Raw genomic sequence first — 20,711 nt, forward strand, 5'->3', positions numbered from 1 at the left:
TGCCTCCCTGGCCACATATGCCAAAATTGGTCATCAGAACAACACCAAAGCCCGGAAGAAACCCACCACACGGCGAATAACTGCCAGAGACAGCCGCAACCCGCCAAGGTGTCAGAAAGATATGACTATTGCCAAGGGCTAAGGAAAGCAGGCACATCCATGTAGCAATATACCATAACAGTGGGGTCCACTGGAGCAGGGTTGGGCACGCAGGACACAACCAGACCCCATCCCTCAAAGAGTCTGGAACACCATCCAAGTGCCAAAAGACCACAAAAAAAGAGAGCGGGCTAAGGACACATTGATACCTAATCATTAATAAGGTGATCAACGCACAAGAACTACGCCCACAAGGCTCAACAGCAAGCATGGGGAAAGATAAATCGAAGAAACTTCCCACCCAAAGCAGAATGGATCAATACACTATTCCCCCACTGCAGGCCCCCGACCTCCACTCGCTATCCTCAGAGGACACAGAGTCAGAATATACGATTTCTCTGAAGGACGTCATGGCCACTATAGCCGACTCCCGCACATCAATGGAGCAGAAGATGGACGGGATTAGCCTGGATGTATCATTCCTCAGACATGACCTCCAATAACTAACAGCGCACACTGGAGAGGCTGAACAACGCATCTCCAACACGGAGGACAGGTTACACAACATACAACAACAACTCTGGAGCGTCACATCCAAGCTAAGGATGCTGGAGGACAGAACCGAAGATGGAGAAGGAAGATCCAGACGTAACAATGTTCGCATACTCGGCATTCCCGAGAAAGCTGAAGGCTCTTGTATGGAACTCTTTCTTGAACAGTGGCTCGCTGATCTGTTCGGACCAGACTCCTTCTCTAAATTCTTCTCCATCGAAAGAGCACACAGAGTGCCCAGCGGCAGGCCGGTGCCCTGAGCTCCCCAACGCACGGTGATAGCAAAGTTTCTAAACTACAGAGACCGAGACACACTATTGCAGCGAGCACGAGCCAAGGGCATGATCACCTTCAACGGCTCCAAGATCGCCTTCTTCCCCGTCTACACAAGGGAAGTGCAGAAAGCGAGACAATCCTTCGACCATCTCAAAAAGCAACTCCAAACACTGGGTGTTAAGTACGGCCTGCTCTTCCCCGCTCAGCTCAAAATCTATCATAAGGGAACTACAGTCCACTTTAACGACCCGAAGGAGGCATGGCATTGGGCTGAACAGCACATAGAAGGAGATTGGTCGACATCTTGCAGCATCAGGGGAAGAAACCCCGGCTCACCGGCTGACCACCAACAGGCACCCCGACAGCCACCAGTACCAGACCGGCCGGAAGACATAGGAGGCTGTCCCTTGCCTTGATCCACAACAGGGCCCTGCAACTCAGCAGTGAGTACGAACTGAATCACCTAACGATCTGCGGCGCAACCCAACACCTAATACAAGGCGATATATGCTTTCACAATGCGGTTGTGTGGAAGACATGCATCCTCGCGACAAGGGCCCCCCCCCCCCCCCCAAGTGCATTTCACTACAGCACAAGCGGTAGCAACCCCCAGTCACACACCTCAAGAGGGAACTACCTGAATCTTAGTTTAGCGCTTGTAAATTGTCCGGTTGACAACTTTAAGTTCTTATGTTCGGGCGATCGATGCTTCTAGTTGGGAGGAATATAGGGTGGGGGGATATGGGTTTGTTTAGTTTGGTTACGAGTTGGACCAGTCAAACACGAAGCATACTGAAGCCAGACAGGTGGGTAACAGCACATAAACGCGGTTTAGATCAGTTCCTCGGGCCGCAACCTGCAGCACACACCTCTCTAACTATGGGCAGACATGGCATCACGTAGTACCACTACTAGCGTCTCCAGAACGCTCAAGCTCATGACATGGAATGTCAACGGCCTGGGCAATGGGGTCAAGCGCTGTTTGGTTGGGCAATTCCTAAACAGACACACACCAGACATAGTATTTCTGTCCGAGACGCACCTCGCAGGTACAGACTGCACCCTATTTAAACGCACTAATTATAGAGTTGCACTGCATGCAGGCTTCACCATGGGCTCATGGGGAGTCATGATACTAATACATAAGAAACTCCCCTTCCACCTAAATACAGTCATCCAGGACACCGGCGGCAGATACATATATGCAACAGGCATGCTCTGGGAACAATCTATTGCATTACTAGCCGTCTATGCGCCACCCACCCTACTATCGCCGTTACTTACCGACATTTCCCCCCTGATCAAAGATACGTCCAACATCACGATTATAGGAGGGGACTTTAACGAAATCCCAGCATGCCCACCAAATTCGCTACATTTACAAACGCCCTAGGCCCGTGTGACGCATGGAGAGATCTCCACCCCAACCTCCTGCCTTAAAACTATATAATTCCTGAGCATAGGAACCACAAGAGGACTTTATCATTTACATTTATAGATATAGTGTTGTATGCTGGAAGATCAGTATTATGTGTTAATAGTGTAATGTGGAAAAGTAAAATAAAGGACACTAACACAACCCCTGGGCTCGGTGTCATGATTGACAGGCCACTACACCCGTCTATGCAGTATTAATAAAGTTGATTTAGTGCCTTGACTTGCTTCACCAACCTTCCTAGTACTTGCTGCTCTCATTCAGCTTGTTTTCTCCCCCAGGCACTCACCAAGCCACTTAGGACTGTATTCTCCTACCGGGTACCGAATCGTTGGGATACGCTGGAGCTGCTGCTCTCCCCCTTCCTGGGCCCTGGCTCTGACTGTAGGGGACTTTCTTTGTCCTTGCCCTCCAAGTCTAGCTATTCCCCCAATCATCTGCCTGTTCCTAACCAACTCCTCATATTTCTGCAAATTCTCACTAACTCCAATGATTGATTTTTTGACGTTAAAAATAGAAATGTCATCTTATACTCTCTTGACATCTGCCTGTGTGTCATGAATGCTACCTTAGATTGTATTCAGGGGTCGATGATAAAAAGTGCTATGCATCTTCCAATGTCGGTACCAAATGCAGTGATTCGTCACGAGTTTGGGCTTGTGGCATTATCTGGACGCTGGAAATGGCGTCAAATATGTCGCTACAAAAAAATTCACTTTCCTCCAAAAAATTCCTTATATGAAGATTTGCAAGAAATGTTGGATTCCACCAATTTAGCTTCCTTTTCTCAATACCAAGCAAAAATGCAACATCTACTGAAATCATTATGTATTTCAATCGAAGATGTCCATCTGCGTCCAGTTTATGCCAAAAATAAGCTTTTCGATCAGGATTGGCGGCTGACTATAGAAAGGATATCTACTTATAAAATGTATAGGGAGTATGGTGCATTCATTAAACGTACGCCGAGATTTGATCACGTTGTTCTATTTCCATGTAACCATACTAGGAAAGCTTACATATGGTACAGAATGAACTTATATCATGGTACGGAAAGAACTGCTAACTTGGAGTAGTAATGACGAGCCTAAACAGATTAAATGTCGTTTTCCTGCATGTAATGAGCCCTTGTAAACTATGAAACACCTTATCCTAGAATGTCCTCATTTTGAGGCAATGCGAACTAACCGTTGGTTGAAATTCGTAAACATAGATTTTGAGGAGAGTTTGCAACTACTATGGGCCGGAATGATGCAAGGTACGCACAAACCTCTAGTATTTGAATTGGTTAGCCTGTGTAAGCATATTGAAAAAGAGCTTCTTAGCTTTATCACTTAGAAAAGAACTATGGTGAATTGTGATAATTTCTCTTTTATGTGTAATATGAATGTGAATGTAATTGTAAATAATTTTAATTGTTCTTTTAAGGTTTTACATTTTTTGTAAGGGTTCTACATTTTGTAATTGAACCATAAATAAAAACAAAAAAAAATAATTCTGCTACGCAACCCATTTGCTTCAGTTTTTACTCCTCCAGTGCCTCCTACTCAGTTCGCAAGCCTGCTATGTATTTTTGTAAAACCTACCTTTGTTATATATTTGCTTGGTCTCTTCTCATGCGCTATCTCTCCCTTCTCAAATCACCCCCAACCAGTAAACAGTATCAAGCTGCAAACACCCGTTTCAGGCACACCGTCTCTCAAAAGCACCGTCTTTCCGATACCTCTCAACTCACACGCATTTGGACATCGTCACCCACTTTGGACATATTTTCCCCATCCAAACACATCACTTTCTTCCATGGAATTCAATGCACTCGCCCACCCAGGAAAGCTTTTCCCCGCATTAAAAAAATGCATTATTCCTCATTGGCTTTAATCTGATCACCCACCATCGCACATGAATTTAACAGCATTGAAAAGTCAATAGGTTGAGAGGCATGTCTTTGCTTTCCGCCACAAAGATTGTGGGAACTGGATGCCTTTTTTATGGATAATAGGCCCATAATTAATGTCCGTTTTGTCCACATTTGCAGGGCGCATCGCTCCAAGCACGTATGACATGCAATGCATTTTAAAGGAAAGTTCAATTAGGGGGCGGGGGGACATGAGAACCTCAGTCTCCGCTGACAGTGAATGGAACTCCAGATTCTTTTCCGGGTCCCAGTTGAGCATCCAGCTCCCCGAACTCATGCAGGTGTCTTCTGCGGCGGTGCTCGCCTGCTCCATTACCCCAAACAACTCCACAACGCAGCAAGCTCTCAACTCTCTAACGTTTCCCTTCCCCCTCCTTAATAGGAGGGCAGCTGGAATAAACCATGTTTCCTTTCTAGTGGGGACGTACAGCCGCCTCTGCTGGGACGATTCATTTAACTTCAATAATACCCAAGTATTCCGCAGAGGGGATACTATTCTTATAGACACCCCCGCCGAATTGTATATTGTCAGAGAAGAGGGGCCTGGTGGTAAGGGCGGGTAGGCGTTGTGTAAGCCCGAACGGCAACTCACCTTTTTCTTGTAGAAACCCTCTTCCCCGCCCCCCACGCGATGACACGTCCCTGCGCCGGAGAGAACTATGTCGCGCTCTGCGGCCGTTCACTGAGCCGGCCCGGAGTGCTGCAGCACTGCGGCCTCCAGGAGCCCTCGATGGCAGCACCGAACCCTGGCGGGCATTGCCCGGGCCTCCCCGGCCCCCCTGCCGTGAGCAGCATGCAGGGTAAGGACGGTCAGTGAAACCTCTTCTACCTCTCTCTGTGTGTGTTGGGATTGTCTTTAATCATGTGCAGGAGTCCAGCTCACCTCTGTGAATTTGTATATGACAGTGGCTCCCCATTTCGGGCTGAGGGCAAGTAGTGAGCCTGCTGTGTGTGTACTGTATGGGGATTAGGTTTCTGGTGTCCAGTCCTCACACCATGATGAGTGGCTGTTGATTACCTGTGTATATAAACATACACTCGCTCCCATCCCAGGGTGCGGGCGAGCAGTGAGCTTTTTCTCTGTGTCACATACATTATTGCATACTAGGTGTGTTGTATGGATCAATCATTCTCCCCGCCTCCTTTCTGTCGCTATGTGTTATGCTGTGCGGGTCCAGGCAAGCTTCTGTCAACATTTATCCCATCCCTCAGCGAATCTCTACAAGTCGTGAGTGTCTGTGTGCTACTGTGTATGGTTCCCTCTAAAAGGTACCTGACTGACAAGTGCTTTTCTCTATACACACGGCACACTGCTTACTCTACCGGACTAAGTCTCTAACCTTCTGTTGTCCTCTCTATTTATGCGGTGTAGGTCAAGACTAACATGGGTGTATATTTTGCATGTTGTACAGTGATTCCTTCCGGATTACTGTCGTCCTCTACTCTTCTGTATATACTGCCGGTAAGAAATGTGCACAGGAAATGGGCTGTGAATGTGAAGAATACCGACTGCCAGTTGTGTGATCAAAACAGATACAGCCACGATAATATTCTAGCTAACATTTGACCCCCGCCCCCATCAAACATATAAACATGGGGAACTGTCCACAGCTTGTCCAAGGCAGACGAGACACCTTTCTTCCTAGCAAATGTAATGTTACAAATAACATTAGCCATGCATCAAACTTAGATTATGAAATGTAACCATGCGTATCACTAGATAGATTTGTGAGGATTAGTCAAGCATCACATTAGATAAAATTGTGTAGATTGGCCACATAGAAGAACTTGGAGAGTAGCCAGTGTACTAACCACCAGGCTCCTGCTTCTCATCACACAAATACTATACACGCCCACTGGGCTAGCCAACCCATGCACAAACGCACACCCAACACTATGGGTACGTGAGTGCCTGGAGACTGCTCTTGGGTGGTAGCACTGCGCAGTATAAATCAACATAACATAACCCATAAGCAATTATAACCTCAGAATGGGCCTGATATATTTTGTATGAACTAAGCCTCTTTCTTTTAGACATGTAACATTAACACATTGACCCCCAGCAGAAGTAATACCTGTTATAATCCTACTCACGTTTTTTGATACCAAAAGCAATTTACCTATTGCCAAAGGTGCAGAACACTATCTTAGGCAAGGCAGCATATTAGTAGTCTTTGAGATACGAAATCGTCAAGGAGGAAATGTAAACCTCACCAATATTACCTTGTGTAGTATGATGTTAGATTCTAGAAGGGTCGGAAAAGGAACATTGAGGAGAAAGGCAGTTGAGAGGACGGAGAGAGAAGATGTGAAGGAGAGAGCTCCTTATACCCTGTAGCTAACTCAATAAATAGATATTCCCCATTAACCTCTTTCCGTCTCTACATTTGCTGTCACTACAATTTGGCGACAAGTGCAGCAACCCATGCAGCCTGCATCACGTGTGGGAGAAGGAAATCTGCCTGACCATCGGAGCTCAAAATGCGCAGCACCCGTTGTGGGCCACCAAAACGGATTCCAAGTACTTTGTGGAGGCACACAGATGTACGAGTCCGACAAATTTAAGGCTGGGAGGAGCGCAAGCAGGGAGCACCAGGGGGCGCAAGTCTTTGTTACCGCAGTGCACGCCAGCTACGTGCCCTCCGTTGCCAGACAACGTAAACAGCGTTGCGATGTGTAACTGTACGCAGACTCAGCCATCTTGGAAACAGACGGGGGAATGACACAGTCAAAAAATCTATTGCGGCACCATTGTGAGTCCAGGCAGCTGCAACCACTCTAGGGACAGGCTGCTGAAGGGACGATTGCAACAATCACAGCATAACAATCGTAGGATCGTCTTCCTCTCAGTGATGTTTGCAGAATAAGGAATCCTGAGACCTGACCTCACCTTACATGTGAACTGGAATGTACATTTGTGCAGAATCATTTGAAATAGTAAAGAAAACAAAAAAGAATATTTAATCACAAACCAACACTGGGGAGAAGGGGCCCTCACCACGGCCATGCAGAGTTTTCCTCCTCGCGCGATGTCCCTTCCAGAACTGGGAGAGCCAAATGTAACCTGGAAAAGGTGTCTCAATGTTGCCGGCCTCTTTTTACGGACCAGGTCATTCAGAATATGCCGTTAGGGGCACTGAACAACCAGCAGGCCAGACCAGTTCAGGTTCTGACCAGCATAAAATTCGCTGGAGCACTGGCGCTGTTAAACAACGGTGCCGGTACTTCAGCGTTCCCATTCCCACAGGAGTCCATGGGAATAGGAACTTACTGTAACACTGGTATGTCAGGCGGCGGAAACGGTAAGGCGAGGTTGCTGGCAAACAGCCAGTAGCACCAGCGGGTTACTGGCATCCCCGCAATGAGCCCCATTTGTCCCTAGGCCATTTAGAATATGAGTGCGACACTTAGGTGTCAAAAGGTTGAGTGTACATCCTTTACCGACCATGCAGGCCCGGTTGACAAACTTGTGAGAACAACCATTTTCATTGTCACCAAGGAGTTGTTTTCCAGGTGCCAATGAAACTGGAGCATCAGTGATTTCAGCAAGTCTGTCGGTCACCTTCACCCAGAAAGTTGAAAGATGTGAGCGCTTTGAAAGTATTCACATACAGTCTGCAGGGGGTTTGAAACATCTAGGTTGATCATTATTGCAGTCAAAAATAAATGTAATAAACCTAGGTGTTATGAAGTCTGTTCATCAGTTTACCTTGAATCATTTAGTGTTCGCTCCTTAGTTAGCATTAACGTCATTGTTCGTCAAAGTGTAGACAAGATCCCTGTACCAGCTACACCTAGCCTTTGAACTGTGTTAATCTGGATAGAATTGTATAAAGACAACACACATTTTCTGCAACCTGTCCAATGTACAGTAAACTGCCAACAAGGGGAGGTAGGAGTGTTCCCATTCTGTGCGTGGATGTAGAAAGACATGTCGGGCGATAGCCTCAAGGCATCTTATCCTGATGTGTTCAGCGACAAGCTGGGAACACAGAAGGGTTTCGCACATAAGATAGTACTGAAACGGGCTGCAAAGCCTGTTGCGCATAGGGACAGGAATGTGCCAGTGTTGGCCCGGGGAGGGGCTCAAGATGGAATTGGCCAGGTTAAAAGAGGAAGGTGTAATAGTGGCCATTGAATCATCGGAATGGCTATCGCTGGTGGTTTTGCCAAGGAAGCAGGACCAGCGGACTAAGGATGTGTGTAGACCTCCGTGACCTGAATGGCAGCATCTGGGTGGACAGACTTCCTCTCCCAACATCAATGAGCTTTTGGTCACGATGGGGAAAGGGTTGTGGTTTTCGACCTTCGATCTATCTTTAGCTTATAATCAAATCGAGCTACACAAGTTGTCATGCCATTTAACCTCTTTTGTCATGTCTTTTGGGCGTACATGTCCCCCACGATGCCATTTGGGTTGGCAGCAGCTGCTTTTCAGCATTTAATGCCGGTGTTGTTAGGTGGATTGGTTGGGGTGAATTATTTCCAAAATGACATTTTGGTGTGGGTTGGGGCGGGAATGGGGATGAACATGATCAGACGGTGCATGCAGTGTTGAGAGTGTTATGTGAGAAGGGATTAACAGTGAAGATGGCAAAGTGCCTGGTAAAGGTGCGCAGTGTCACCTATCTGGGCACACTGTTGATGAGAATGGTATTGGGCCTAGGGATGGGCTGGTGAATGTGCTTAAGGCAACGCCCGTTCCGGTATCCAAGGAACAACGGCAGTCATTTTGTGGGATGGCAGAGTATTATGTGAAGTTTATCCCCAACTATGCAGCAAAAATGGTCCCATGAGAAGGTCTGCTTAAGAAACATGAGGTGTTAGACTGGACTGGGGAGTGTCAGACGGAATTTGACATTGAGGCAGTGTGTGTTGATGAGGCACCTTAATTGGCGACATTTGCTGTGAAGCCAGGACGGTTTTGACCGTGGATGCTAATGAAGTTGGCCTGGGTGCTGTGTTGGCACAATGGAGCGATGGCAAGTAGAGGAACATAGCTTTTGCTTTCATGGTGTTGCATGTTCTGGATACCAGGTACTCTGTGATAGAGAGGGAGGCGTTAGTCGTGTGTTGGGCGTCAAAACATTTTCAGACGTTTCTGTGGGGGCTGCCTTATTTTGTCAGGACAGACATAAACCCTTAGTGCATTTTCTGACTACCAGAGGCCTAGGTTCGGTCTCGCCCAGGATAGCGCGTTGGATGGTGGGACAATTTCGTGGTGGAGTATGTTCCCGGACAGAGGAATGCTGTTGGGAATTGCTTATCTCGTTTCCTGGTGCAGGTAGGTGGCGGTGACCGTGCTGTAAGCTAACTTGACGAGGATCAGGCACAAGTGGTGTGTGTGATTGTGGTAGGAGACTGGAGGAAGTGGTGGGAATAGGTTGAGAAATACCCAGAGTTGTGGATAGGGATGGGTCAGAAGGAGGGGTGGTAAGTAGGCAGTGATTCAGAAGTGAGTGATTAATATGCTGTATCGCCAACAAACTTCCTGATGGCCCTTAACAAGGGGTGACCGAATGGTTCCTCCTATGGGCGGGGAAGTAAATCTTATAGCTTTGTCCCGTTAGGGGAAATTTGGGCTCAAACTTTCCTCAAAAGCAGATTGAGGGAGTCGTATTGGTGGCCCACCATGGATGGTGATATTAAGCGGGCGGTGAGGCATTGTGTCCAGTGCACTGTAAGCAAAAAAAGCCAGGTGGTTAGGGCACAAATTGTTCATCCTGTACCTGTTCCTGATAGTGTTTGGAGCATGGTAGTCCTGCTTATTATGGGACCTTTTGAAGTTTTGGGAGATGGTGACAGATTCATTCTTGTTTTGATTGATTATACCTCCAAGTGGATTGAATTTGCCCTATTGTGGACTGTGTCTACTGAGAAGGTGGTGAGATTTTTGAGGGAACATTTTGATAGGGAGGGGGTGCCGGATAGCATAGTCACTGGGGTACAGTTTGTGTCTAGGGAGATGATGGACATTTTAAAGAAGGAGCATCAGGCACCACAGGACTGCGTTGTACTATCCCAGTGCCGATGGGTTGGTTGAATGTGCCAACAAATGTTTTATGTAGACAGTTCAATTGTCTTTTTAGCAAATGGGCTGCATCTGAGGTTGTTTTGGTGGAGGCGGTCAAAGCACACAGGTACACTCCACGGGGTGGGCCTCTTTTGAACTTATGAGGGGTAGGCACCCTGGCGGCAGGGTCCGGCTTGTTTGACTGGGTGGTGGTGTGCAGTCAAAGGTGGTGATGTTGGCGAGGGAGAGACAGAAGGTTACAGTTGATGGGCTTAACAGGGGGCACGGAGAGGGTGGCGTTTGTGTAGGGGATGTGTTAAGAGTCAAGAGTCCTTGGTTTGTGAGGAAAGGGTTACCCGTGTTTCTACCTCGTAAGAAGGTCGCCAGGATTGACCATGGTTATGTCAGGTTTTCTGATGGTACTGTCTGGTAACCCGAGGATTGTGGTACAAGATGTGTTGGTTGCGTAGCGGACAGATGATGGTCTTCTGGATCAAAGGGGTGGCATAGGGATGTATTTTGAGGAGTTTGCCCGTGAGTGGTGTGCAGGTGGGGTTGCTGGCAATGGCACTAGGAATGGGGTGGTTACTGATGTGCTTCCTGCAGGAGTTCCAGTTAGTCGAACGACTGGAACCAAGGTGGGTGTGCGTGTTGGGGGCTTTCCGGTTGGTGATGTAAGGTCTGCTGATGTGGGTTTGGCTGTTGTGGCTGCGCATACGTCTGGCAGGATCAGGTGGTTGCCTAAGAAGTTCGATGATTATGTTTGTGGGTAAGGGTCAGGTTTGTAGGGGACTGTTTTTGAGGTTTAGGACTTGTGAAAGGGTCAGAAACGTGAGGCTTTTGTATGAGTTTTCAAAATACACCATTTTATTAAATCGCTGCTGCACTGCTACCAGTAGCATTCTCTTTCTGCTGGAAAAAACAAAGGCTTCTCTATTTTCAACGGCCAGCATTCAGAGCTGACAAGAGGCTTGTGCTGGTGCCCGTGTGCTTCCTGGAGGAGGCGGGGCTTGGGCTGCACACGTGTCAAGTCACGTGATTTACATCGCCTGGAAAAGGCAGACCCATCCAGCCTTGCGGCGTTAAGCCCGGAGGAGTCGAGCCCACTGGCTGTTGTGCGGCTGTTTGGTGGATGGTAAGGAAGCAGTCTACGGAAGCTAAGAGGTAAGAAGGCATGGATTTGCAAGCAGACCCCCTACCTCCTAGACCTGAAAGTGTTACAGATAACTCGGAACTTTCCACCCTTTATCCCCAAGTAAAAAGCCCATCTGGTACGGTACTGAGGAGCAAATTTCTATGCCTTGAGAAGCAGAAAGAATCCCGTAAAATCTACACGGCAAGGAAAAACCATGGAATTAAGGCTAACTCTGGTACTATGCCAGTGAAAAAAGCGCTACCTTCAGGACCCTCAGTGCCCCCCATCCAAACGAACTTTAGCCACCTCGAGAACCCTCTTGAGAAAGCGTCCTGTAAGGTCGTAAGCCCTTGGACCGCTCAGAAAACATCAAACGACATTTCCTACGGTACTTTGGAGAACGCAACGAGTGAAAGCTCGGAGGAGGATTCTATTAACGTTTCCTGTGAAACATCGTATCGGCACCGCTACCTCCCCAATCTGAGGCCGTGCATGCTGAAACAGACCCAAGGCTGGATGTTGGGAGGCCGCTGCTCAGTACGAGCCCGCCGCCATCGCCCGTCGGCACCCCGCAGGCCTCCGCCGCGGCGAGTGGGAGTGAGCCAAGCGGAGTCGTAGGACCCCGCACGGCTGATCTCAGCTTGCGGGTCGCCGAGCCGGTGGCGGCGTTTGCTTGTGGCTCCCACGTCCCTCTCGCCCCATCGGTGAGGGTGATGGGGCCACCCGCTACTTTTGCCGAGAAATCAGATATCCAAGACCACCAAGTTCTTTCACAGGCAGAAGCTGTCGCTGCCAAACATCAGCCTGTGTTAGACTCAGGTGACGCCACTGCGGAGCTTCTCTCCGCCGCCACCTCGTGGCAAAGCCAAGACTTGCAGCAACAGGCTTCCTTGCCTGTTCTTGAGAATGGGTTCACGGACACAACCCCAGATCGCCCAACCCAGGGAAATAGACAAAATACTTTAACTGGCGAGCTCATTGCCCAGAAAAGAAAAATTGCAATGGCGCTATTAAAAAAAAAAAAAAAAAAAAGCATCATTAAGAAAGAGTGGAACGGAACTGGGGGGACCATTTAGAGCATAGCTCCCAGCAACTAAAAAGGGCTCCAATTCAGAAACAAAAAAAATGCGACTCAGTCAAATCCACCTTTCAAAATCTTCCGACACCACACATGCTCAAAGAATTCTTGTTTAAACAAACAAAGAGGATACCACAAACAGACACCGAACTTTCCGATGCAGAAATGCTCGATGTTCCGCTGGAATTACCTCCAGTGGCGCAACGAGAAAGAATAGCGGATTCCACTCATAGTGCAGTTGAGGCCCAGTGTGACAACCCCACCACCCCACTATTCAGCAGCCGAGGTGACAGGGAGGTGCAAGGAAACAAGATCAACCATTGTCGAACGAGAGCACAAACAGAGACAATAAATCTGCTCGATGAAGACGTATCCCCCCCCCCACATCATTCGGAGAGAGCCGGACAGAAGGAACATTTTCTAATACCATCAACTATTTCCCCACCAATGAAAGTAAATAACCAAAGAAAGACTTCACCAATACCAGCCCAATCGGATTTGGGGAATAAGTCCCTTCCTAGAATCGTTCCACCTGTGCTGGTTACGCATGGACAAAAGATATTTCTACCTGACCCTCCACCCGGAACACAGTCTTCATACAATGACTTTCTAAAAGACACCTCAACACCAGTCAGAAATAGAAGACCAAGTGACATGGTGGGCCACCTTCCCAAAGAAACGCCAACAAAAAGCCAGATTTACTCACAATCATGTCCGCCATAACAGTGGGGCTGGCACCCTTTGTAAAATTGTATGAATCAATTAACAATTCAATGAAGTATTCTTTAACTCTTGCTTCGGCCCTGAATACAAAAGTAACATTTTTGGAAGGTTTCATTACTGCCCAAAACCAACAAAACGTGGAGAAAGAGAAACAATGGGACTCAAAGCTTACCCGGCTTGAATCTTTAATTACCATACTAACGACTGCAAGAAATCTTGGGGAAAACAGGCAAAACCCCCCAGTTAGAACATCTTCTGTTCTTAAACACAAAGGATCCACAAACACAAGGTGCAAAGGCAAATCAAGCCGTTAGAAGCCAAAGCACAAACGCTACGCTTCAAAACGGGAAGAAAAGCAAAGAACATGTAAAAACGCCAGCAATGTTTAAAACTCCAAAAGCAATTGCTTCGACTCAGGAAAAGATTGCAACTACCCACGCGCCACCTCAAGCCCCAGTTGGCAGTAACTCAGAAATGGAACAAACTATAATCGAACTTGACAATTCCAAACTAAATGAGCAAGGCTCAACGGGGAATTCGTCACTTCTTGACCTGACGGTCCATCTAAACGAAGAGGAAACGAACTTGGAGTTAAACGTAAATGACGGAGAAGAACCACAAATCGTGAGTAAATCCCTGCCTTTAAACACAAATAAAACAAAAACTACAATGTGTAAAGAGAGTGAAAAACTACCAGCGTATCCATCGATCAAAAAAGGGATGTGCAGCTAAAGCAATATGAAAAAATACCTGAAAAGACAAAAACTGTAAATACTACAAAGATATTAGGGGAGACAAGGCGTCAGTGCAACTCTAAAGTAACATCTACCAGAGTTTATAAAATGCAACAACTCGCAGCCGGGAAAAATGTCCTCGTCTTGAACAGAAAGATGGTCCTGAAAATCTTAACCAGCATACCGGCATTGAAATCTTTAAAAACATCAGATCTTGTATTGGTGGAGCCTTACCATAGAGACGGGAAGGCTAAAACTTACCTTCATGGGAACAATCTCGTGGACCTGGATGGTGGCAAAGATGTGAGCGCCGCCTTAATCCAATTAGGATTCTCGGTAGAGGAAGTCCCGATGTCTGAAGGTGCGGAAAAGGCTGTTCCTCTGCGAAGCAATGCGACGGTGGACCCTTCGGAACGCCACCTAAACACTACAGATCTGCCGGTGGGCAGTAGAAGAGTCGCTTTCAGGGAGAAACCTGAACTTAGCAGAGGGAGATTCAGATCTAGATTATACTCGTCGAACACCAACACAAATCATCGAAAATTTCAACATGAAGGTAACTGGAGTTCAAATCCCGTGGGGGAAATCCACAAGCACTCAGAGTCCACTGATGAAATTGCTGAGTGGACCCATAATAAAAAGCGTAAACCGTCGGGGCTTTGGAGATGGTTAAAAAAGGTTCTGAACCCAAACCAGCAAGAATAACAACTAAAAGATTCAGCGACGCCTATGGGACCTCTAACATTGGAATGTTTACGACGGAACAGGAGTATCATGTGTTCTTGGAACACGAGGGGTCACGATCACCTTACTAAACCAGATGCTTTTGACTTGAGTGACTTTGATATTATCTGCCTCCAGGAGACGTGGCTTATGGAATCGCCAGTACTAGATGGATACGATATACACATCTCTACTGCAGTCAAAGGTCTGTTTGGAAGACCGTCATCGGGCCTCCTAACGGCAATTAAAATTGGATTGGGCATTTCTAGTAAAAAGAAAGTGGCCGAATCATATGGCATGTTAGCTCTACTAGTTGAGGGGTTCCATATAGAATCTATATCAAGAAGCAATACGAAATCCAACCTCGGAATCATCAATGTCTATTGGAACCGGCAAAGAACAAGTAACATGGAATTTCTTGATACCATCGCGAAAACCATAGATATATTTCTTCTTGAAGAGAAAACTGACTACATAATAATCTGTGGTGACCTTAACGCAAGAGTTGATCAAACTGCTGCAGCACCAAATCTCTGCCCCTCGGCTCTGAGAGGTGTGCTTCGGACAGATTTTATGGACTTGAGAAAATGTTATAATGTTGCACCAGCTAGAGGCCATTTACCCCGAATTCCAACTTGGGAACGTGCCGAAACATCAGCAACACTGGATCATGTTTACGTCTCTTATCCGTTCCTCCCCTTTGTTGACTATTTGGAGGTATACAGAACAAAATTCAGCGATCATAATCCTCTGATAATGACTCTCGAGACCGAATCAATTCCAAAGCAAATATATCCTTTTGAGGTGGAGGTAGCACGAAAGTCGTCGCAAATTCAATTTACAGCAACTAATATCAAGGACATCGCCGAGCAATTTGATGTACTCAGTAAAACAAAGATAGACGCAACAAGTAGACCAAATTACATGCCCTTGTTGTTGCCGTATAGGAAGGAAAAGGGTCTATGTCACCGACCCAATGGAAAAGGGGTCCCCGAGTATGATAAAGAACTTGCCTTGGAAAAAAAAAGCAGATGCGTAAATTAAACAGTCTGGCTAAAGTCTCCAATAATCAGGTAAAAAAGGACTACACTAAAGCGGCCACAAGATCTTACAAATCTTGGGTGAGACACCATAAAGCAGCAATGTACCAGAATGACTCAGAGCAAATGCTAAAAACTCTAACAACAAAAAATCCAAGAGAATTCTGGTCCCTGATCAAAGACAAAAACGATGTGACAAACGACCAACTCTCGAACGCCATCTCAGAACAGGCGTGGATAATCTTTTTCTCAGCACAGTTTGCTTCTATCTCGCAAACTTCAAATAAATCTCTATGCTGCACAACATCACCTTGGGAAGATCTGGCAGATCGCGATGAAATTCTGGCAACTATCCTGAAATTAAAAACCTCTAGGGCGCCTGGCCCTGATGGCTTAACCAACATCGATCTAAAGCAGCATCCAGAGGAATGGGCCGCCCTAATCACAAAAATCTTTAAGCAATGTACGATCAGTAGGCTAATACCTAAAACTTGGACTGAGGCGGTAATAGTTCCCATTTTTAAAAAGGGAAATAGAGAAATTCCAGCAAACTACAGCCCTATTGCGCTTCTTGACATCATGGGGAAGATCGTTGCCACTCTTCTATTAACTAGATTTCAAAACTGGGCAAGATCGGCGCCCTGTCCAGATAAATTTCAAACGGGCTTTGTTAAAAACGCAAGTACCAGCATAAACATCCTGATTTTGAATATCGTAAAGGACAATGTTAAGAACGATGAGCCTCCAGTCTATATTGCGTTTATCGATTTAACACAAGCCTTTGACAAGATCAGCCGTCAAAGGCTATGGGCGAAATTAAAAACGTGGAATTGCCCTGAAAAGATCCTATGCCCGGTGATCGCATTACACACAGATACTAAACTAAGAGTACGCTTAAATCGGCAAGGGATGTTATCGAACCAATTTTCATCAGAGCGTGGTGTTAAACAGGACTGCCCGCTTGCTCCGGCCCTATTCATCGCCTTCATGGGAGACTTCCAGCATACACAACCAGCGGTCAGAGCCTTTCCACCTAAATTGGGCAATACTGAAATCTCAAGATTGTTATATGCTGACGACTTGATCCTGATGGATCAAACCCAAATAGGTCTCCAACGCCAACTTCCGAACCTGGCAAGTTACTTCAGCAATAATGACTTAGAGATAAACATACATAAGTCAAAAATGTTGACGATGGGGAAAAGTTGTCCAGTAACGATCCATCAAGACCACTGGTATTTAAACAACACAAAACTTGAATCAGTGTCTACTATAAAATACTTGGGAATCATGATAGATTCAAAAAGGTCAGAAAGAGGACCATTTCAGCGCTATGGACAAAGACCAAAACTCTGACAATCCAAATTAAATTAGATCGGAAATTTGGTAAATTTCACGCTTCTTCCAGTGTTCCAATACTACAAACAAAAGGTAGTTCCGTCTATAATCTACAGCATGTACGCTGCGTTGAACATCAATAACACCATATGGACCAAACTGGAAGGCTACCTATGGAAAGCCGTGTTAGGGCTGCCTTAATCCTCTGCAATTGCTGCTGTTAGACGTGAACTGGGCTTACTATCATTACAAGCATCAGTAGACCAAAGCAAGATGCGTCTTTTTCGGAAAATTATTCTTCCAGATACCATTCCAATTTACAAGTTGGTCCAGATAGAGCTTAACCAAGGACGTTGCAGAGCACTAAATAACTGGGTTCAAAAACCTACAAAACAACTAGCAGATTTGGCCTGTTCGGCAGACGATCTGATCACGAACCCCAACAGAATCAAGACAAAAATAGCGCAAGCAGATTGGATCCAAACCGGTGAAAAAACAATAGGAAACAAACTCTGGCTCATTTACCAGCAACAACAAATAAACTCAATCAACCTATGAGCTACTGTATAAAATTCCCCAACACAAAAATGCAGAAAACTTTTATGAAAATAAGATTCAATCAATTACCAACGCAGGAAATCCTAGCAATCCGTACGAAAACGGACGCTCGTACTTGCAGATTCTGTCTGGACCCAGGAAAAGTGGAAACTCTGAGACACTTACTTATGACTTGCACTAGAACCTTATTTTTGCGGGAAGCCTATCTGCTCCTGCTCCCTTTGATGTATGACGTACCACTCCGAGAGGAAAACACATGGTGGTGTCGTCTAAATGCTGGAAACAGAACTAAGTGGTCGACAGTGACAGTAAAGATTTTAGAAGCAGCATTGAGTCTAAACCAGAACCTACAAACTAGTTAAGTGCAATTTAAAGAACAGTGACTTTCTTTTATGTTGAGACACAAAGTTTCTGCAGTGAAGTACCTAGTTTTCTGGTTCCAATTATTCCTCTGTTTCTTGTTATCCACTTTTAGTTCTATCTTTATCTTTTTTATCTGCATCCATGATATCTATTTTTTTACAAAATGTGCTTTTCTCTGCTTTGCATATCAACATCTTGTAAAAATCAAATGTTTTTGAATATAAAAAAGTAAATTAAAAAAAATCATAAATGCCGTATATTCCTACTCTAAACTATATTCCTATCAAAACTAAAGGAAAACACTCTAACATAGGATACCTGGCCCTCACACCTACACATCAAATACATAAGGAAATATATGGCAGTTCATAGTGACTATTGATGTCACTGTCTCTCTTGGTAACCTGTGTGAATTCCCTTTCCGCAGGTCTCAAGGTAAATTTAGCTCCAATGTTCAACAAAAAGAAACAAGGAAATCGGAGTTTGTAACAGTCTCAATTCAGTTCTTGGTTCCTTCAATGTCAAAGTAAAGTTGTCAACCAAGTTCCAACAACAGAAAAGCTTTTCTTGTTAGTGAAATAAAGACTTTCCGCTTCATCAAAATAGCACCAATGTCATTCCCAGTCACAATGCTTTGCCACAACGTGGTTTGCCCAAGGAGAAATACCACAGTTCTTTATTAGGATAAAATAAATACAACTTCTGCAAATGTTAGTGAAACACAGTTCTTGTTTAACACTTAGTACGTCTTTCTCTATAAAATGAGGAATCACAGAAGGGTTGTCAGGATGACTTCACAGCACATCTACGTCCACTTCAGCTACTTCTGCAAAAGTTCACCATCTGGGACTACTCCTCTGCCTCATAGTATTCCAACTTTCATTGTGCTACTGATGTCTCAGCTCTACTGACAACCAAATACACCACCACAGCTTCAGTACTTCGTGACTCAAACAGTGTTCAGATCTGACAAGATTCACTCTCTGGTACTTCTACACCTTCAGGCATCCCTCCTCTGAATATTCCTTCTCCAGAGGGGCAGCCACTTTGCCTCTCTTGTCTGTTTGCCACAGCGAAAACCCAGAATTGCCCTTAGGACACACTTCTCTCTTCTTCCTATTGACTTTGGAAGTGTAGGTTGGTTCAACTTCAAAAGAACAATCACAATTAGCAAGCTTCCATTCCTCAAACATGCCTTTATCCCTCTGCCAACTGTTAGCCAAAATAATTACCCAGAAGTTTTGTCGCCACTCTCTTGGCTATTTTAGGCAATGATGTTGTTCTATTTGGCTCACATTACCATTGATCTTTGTCGCTGGAAAAGGCTGGGTTGAGTCCTGATTGGGGAAATACCTTGTTCACTCTTGGCTTGGGCAATGCTTGCTCTTTCCGACTTTTAATAACAATTCATTAACACTTGACTTCTCTGGTTATACATTGTTAACTGCTGTAGTAAAGATTCAGAGGTCACCCTTCCTCTTATAATCGTTTATTAGGCACACACAACCACCTCTTTGTGTGCTTTGCAAGGTTTTAAGTTCAACAACGCAGTTCCACCGCGTTGTCTCTACACGCAGGGAGAATCCTTGGTCACACGCGAGTGCTACACTTTAAGTGTTCCATTGTCAAATACAAGTATCAACTTCGCATCACTTCTACTCATACGCGCAAGGCATAAAATAAGCAGTGTCGCTGAGCAATTTGCTATGGAGTTCTGTAGGTTTGCTAATAAATTGGCACTTGTGTAGCAAAGTTAGCTATTTAAGTTACCCTTTTCAATGAAAGCACAGCTCACCCTGCATTCCTCTCTTGCCTTAAGAGCTCTCTCCATCCTCTTTTCTCTGTAAGTTCAAAGGGGCTTATGGAGAGAGTGCGGCAGTAATCGTCCCCTTCACTTGTGTGCCAAATGGCCTGTGTGGCAGTTCTAAGCACATTTTATTTTTATTTTTCAAATAATTTCAAACCAGAAATAATCGTGATAATACTGTTATTAAGCTAACTGTATCCTGTCTGTCAAACACCAGTATGTGTTGTTTTTTTTTAAAATTTTTATTTTTTTACTAAAAGACTTTCAATTCCTTTTCTAAAAATGCAATAGGTTACATAATGCATAAATGCAGTATTGCTCCTGTAAAACACTGCATTTTCTCCAGGCTTTACAGAGAAGTTCATCTAAATCTCAGTGTTAACTAAATTTAATTTTGTTGGGAAAGATGCATCATATCGAAGAGTGGACACTTTTAAAAATGTACATGACCACCCGGCCAAATGCTTTGATAGCAAACCTAGTCCTGTGGCCCGCTGGTTACAAACAACTTGGAACTGGTGCTCGACCCATGAGCTGATCCCATACTATCTTACCATGTTGGTTTATACCCGCTACCCTGAAAGTGAGATTGCCGTAAACAACAATATTGTGACTAGTTTGCCCAGTTCTCTGCCTGCTACACCATCCATCCGGCTTAGTCTTTTACATAAGGAATACACAAAGCTAACTTGACAGTTACTTAAAGAAGCGATCAATAGTTTCATCCAGTCTGTACATCTACAGACCTACTGCAAAACTGTACACTGTAGTGGGCCTCCAGAGCTCACTTTGCCCTATGATTATGATTGTATTATATATTTGCACTTGCAGTAGAGGGAGCTGGTGTCGCGACCCTGGCCCAAAACCCCCTCTGGCAAACCCATTGGCCAGGTGGAGTCAGGACTGTGGCCTCTAGAGCCTG

At 45.4% G+C, this 20,711-nt stretch overlaps 1 protein-coding gene across 4 annotated transcripts in view; it reads left to right on the plus strand.

The window, feature by feature from the left end:
• Positions 1-4,560: 4,560 nt before the first annotated feature.
• Positions 4,561-20,711, plus strand: part of MAP2K4 (mitogen-activated protein kinase kinase 4) — a 1,243,547-nt gene continuing 1,227,396 nt past the window's right edge. The window contains exon 1 of one of the 4 annotated variants that reach the window (XM_069654511.1): positions 4,561-5,077. In XM_069654511.1, the coding sequence (XP_069510612.1) occupies positions 4,909-5,077 (169 nt within the window). In that variant the 5' untranslated portion in view covers positions 4,561-4,908. Of the gene's footprint in view, positions 5,087-20,711 lie in introns of all 4 variants that reach the window. The other 3 variants (XM_069654508.1, XM_069654510.1, XM_069654509.1) reach the window with 3 other exon arrangements.

Source organism: Ambystoma mexicanum, chromosome 3q (genome assembly GCF_040938575.1).
Source record: "Ambystoma mexicanum isolate Mex_15411 chromosome 3q, UKY_AmexF1_1, whole genome shotgun sequence".
Classification (NCBI taxonomy): Eukaryota; Metazoa; Chordata; class Amphibia; order Caudata; family Ambystomatidae; genus Ambystoma; species Ambystoma mexicanum.